Source organism: Vigna umbellata, chromosome 1 (genome assembly GCF_029865625.1).
Source record: "Vigna umbellata cultivar VRB3 chromosome 1, Vumbellata_1.0, whole genome shotgun sequence".
NCBI classification, from domain to species: domain Eukaryota; kingdom Viridiplantae; phylum Streptophyta; class Magnoliopsida; order Fabales; family Fabaceae; genus Vigna; species Vigna umbellata.
This window is the reverse complement of record NC_142165.1, coordinates 22,545,293-22,548,764: the sequence shown is the minus strand read 5'-3', so window position 1 is coordinate 22,548,764 and position 3,472 is coordinate 22,545,293. Positions and strand designations below refer to the sequence as shown.

Below are 3,472 nucleotides of genomic sequence, written 5' to 3'. Positions count from 1 at the left end.
ATCGAATAATTCGACTCAATTTTATTTAATTAATTAATATATATATATATATATATATATATATATATTATTAATTTTAATAAAAATAAAATCATATTTTAGTGATTAAATAGTAATGCAAATAAACAATGCTATAAAAAAAAGTTGTCAGAGTTTTCTTTTCTTAATTTTATTCGTTTACAATAAATAATTAATTTATATTTTATAGTTATTATATAAATATAGTGATTGATTTGGATTTCTATCGAAATCGCAATTGTGGGAAGAGAAAAAAAGTTGAACTTCTCTGTTTTTCGTTGTAGGTTTCTCTCCTTTCCAATCACAGCGATCTCCGGAATTAGGGTTTCGTCATTTCCTTCTTACTGGTTTGTTCCCATTTTTCATTTTCTTTTGCTTCTTGTGCAATTCGAATCACAATTTTATTAGTTACCATTTGTTGCTGATGAAAAGGGTAAATGATCAAATTGTCGTTTGGTGTTATTGGGTTCCAGTCAGTACTTTAGATCGATGTGTTGCTGCAAATTTCATGACTGTAAAATTCTTTCGAAATTTGATTGAAGTTTTACTTTAGCCTGATCTTGTTGGTGTTTGAAAAGGGATCACTGAAAAGTGAAATTTTAAAGCTTTTGTTTTGTTTTTACTTGCTTCTCGATCTTCCCTGAATAAATTCTTGATCTGATTTCCTAAATTTTTGTATGAGTGATAAAGGAATGATGAAACATATTTTATTGAATCTAGTTACTTTCACATGCACTCATTAGAAGGTTTACAATAAAATTTAATGATCGAATCCCCGTTGCTATCTTGTGTTTCTTGCTCTGAAGTTTGCTGTTTAGAGCTCGTTAAATCATACTTACTCTATGTGTAATCATGCTGTACTCTGTGTGTGTGTGTGTGTGTGTGTTTTTCCTTTTCTCCTTAATTTTTGCATATGTAGATAGGTTTGAATTCTTTTTTGTATTGTGTAGATGCCCCCAACGTTCTGATTGACTTCATTTTCGTGTTGACTGTTTCTTTCTCTTGTATGTGTGGGGAAAGGAAGATCCATAACAAGACTACTTTATCTACATCTGATTCAACTCAATGAGGCCGCAATCGTCGTCTTTGAATCCATATGCAGCCTCATATGTTCCTCTCTCTAAAAGGGGGGCAGAGGGTAGAACTACTTTTACAGAAAAAGATTCCAAGAGTTATGATGGGAGTTTTTGGTTTCAGACTCGTCAGGATGCAACAAATGACCAGCAACTCATTGCTAGTTCAGAAAGGCTATTTAAACCTGACGCTTTTCCGACAAAAAGCCAGCCTGCCTCAAGTTCTTACACTTCATCATCTCAGAATGTTGCAGAGGTGGCAGAAAATCAGCTGCTAGCCGAAGAACTGGATATGGATTTGGAATATCTTAGGATTACATTTCCTGGCATATCTTATCAGTCCCTTGTAGATGTCTATAATGTAAACAGTGGAGACTTGGATGCTGCTATTGACATGCTCAGTCAACTTGAGGTATAGATTTTAAGCTGTTAGCTTTTGGGTTTAGATTGATTTATCCAGTGCCTCATTTTTATTCTTTCAATTAATTAATTGACAACATTTTTCTGTCTTCATTATGTAAGAGTGGTCAAATATTAGCTTCTATTCATGCTATGTAAATGTTGAGTCTGGTAATATGCCGTGATAACGAACTGGAAATTTGGGTTAAGTTCCTAATAAAGTGTTGATGAAATAATAAATTGATCCATTTTCTGTTTCCATTCGTGTTCTTCCTGAAGATTGTCTCTCCAGATGACAATGGATAGCAGAAAGTTGAAGCTTAAAGTGATGAGATTTCTATGTCAGTTTTTCTTTTTTTAACTTCTACTCATTCCTGTACAATGTGTTTGATAGTTTTTGAGTTTTATTTACAATTGGTTTGCTTCTGTTTTGTTCCCAAATTTATAAATAATTTAAGGAGTTTCATACATTGTGCTTTGATTTCAAGCCACCCCCGCACCCGCTTTCTCGTTTTGATTTTGTTTTAGGGAGCAGGATTACTGAACTATTATATATTACTTGCAGATATGGATGGTATACTGTGCCAATTGATGTTAGTTTAACAGTTTCTGGTATTATGAATTTATAGAATTATCATAATTTAATTATCTAAAGGCAATTCATTAGGTGGAGATACTTTTAGTATTAAGATCAAGTATTAATGGATCTCTTTCGAAATCCATTAAGTTGAAAATCAATTTTGAGGCATTTCTTTTCGTGTTACAGTTAGAGGGAGATGAATCTTCGGGAACTCTTCCAGAGACACTTGATATTGGTGATGTTTCAGAATCTGGATTACCGGCTGATTCTACTTCCTTAAAGCAGAAGAATGTAGCAGAGGAAACCAGCACTTCGTCTAGTCACATGGCATCAGGCGATGTCTTATGAATTGGTTTGTCATTCATAATTGGTTTTGTTGGATATAAAAATAAGTGTAAAAATGAAAATATTTTACATTAGGTGGAGATCCCTCGATCATCGATTTAATGGTTCTGTATAGTTTTCAGCTTTGCCTTATTTTGGTCATTATGGTCTGAAATGTTTTCTTTTGGTGAGTTGCTTGAGCAATTGTGTAATTTGGGATCCCATTCAATTACATGAATTGGAGGGTGAGAGAGGTAAAACAAAAACAACATGGTGTCTTATTGACTTGCTTGCTGGATTGTACCATGGTGAGCTAACTTTGAGGTTTTGCTGCTATAGATATATAAAAAATTTATTGTCTTTTTTTATTAGTTCAGTTGTTATGAATGCCAAATTTGAAATAAATTGAATTTTACTACTCATTACTCTTATGAAAATAAAATTAATTGGCGTTAAATGAATTTTTATAGATCATATAATTTTTTATGTAATTATTTTACTTAGAAACCAATATCTAAAACAATTTATCCTCCAAAAGTAATTATTTTACGTATATAATAAATAAAAATTTTGATTTTCTTCAAGTAACGTTTTTGCTTAAAAAAGTTAATACAACATTGTAAAAGTTACGTGGTAATGTATTTTAGTTTTTAATAATTGTGGCAAAACAAAATACTGATTATTCATTTCATGTTATAAAAACTGTCTCGTGTACGTCACCTGATACTAATTCTAAACAAACAAACGTTAAAGATGTTTTAAATTAGGAAAAGGTGTGGATAAGGGAACATGACGTTATTATTGGAAAACGATAGATAATCGTTGATTGAAACATATGAGTAAATATTATCACTGACTACGCATGTAATCATTAATCTGTCAAAATTATGGCCACACCAAACTAATCTAATTAAATATCAAGATTTAAAAAATAGAAATTTTACTATTAAAATACGTTGGAGACTGAAATCAAAGTACAATTGAAAAATATACTTAGTTTTAAAATAACGAGCAACTGGATTCTTAATAAATAGGTTGAGGAGGATTAATAAGAGAGTTATATAAAATGAATTGAGGG

The 3,472-nt window shown here is 31.3% G+C and overlaps 1 protein-coding gene across 1 annotated transcript; it reads left to right on the top strand.

The window, feature by feature from the left end:
* The first annotated feature begins 220 nt into the window (after nt 1-220).
* On the top strand, nt 221-2,765 carry LOC124827896 (polyadenylate-binding protein-interacting protein 5-like). The gene is made up of 3 exons (XM_047301066.2): nt 221-365; nt 1,043-1,503; nt 2,257-2,765. Exons 2-3 carry the CDS (start codon nt 1,084-1,086, stop codon nt 2,416-2,418), a joined length of 582 nt encoding a protein of 193 aa, XP_047157022.1. The 5' UTR covers nt 221-365; nt 1,043-1,083; the 3' UTR covers nt 2,419-2,765.
* Nucleotides 2,766-3,472: the final 707 nt, after the last annotated feature.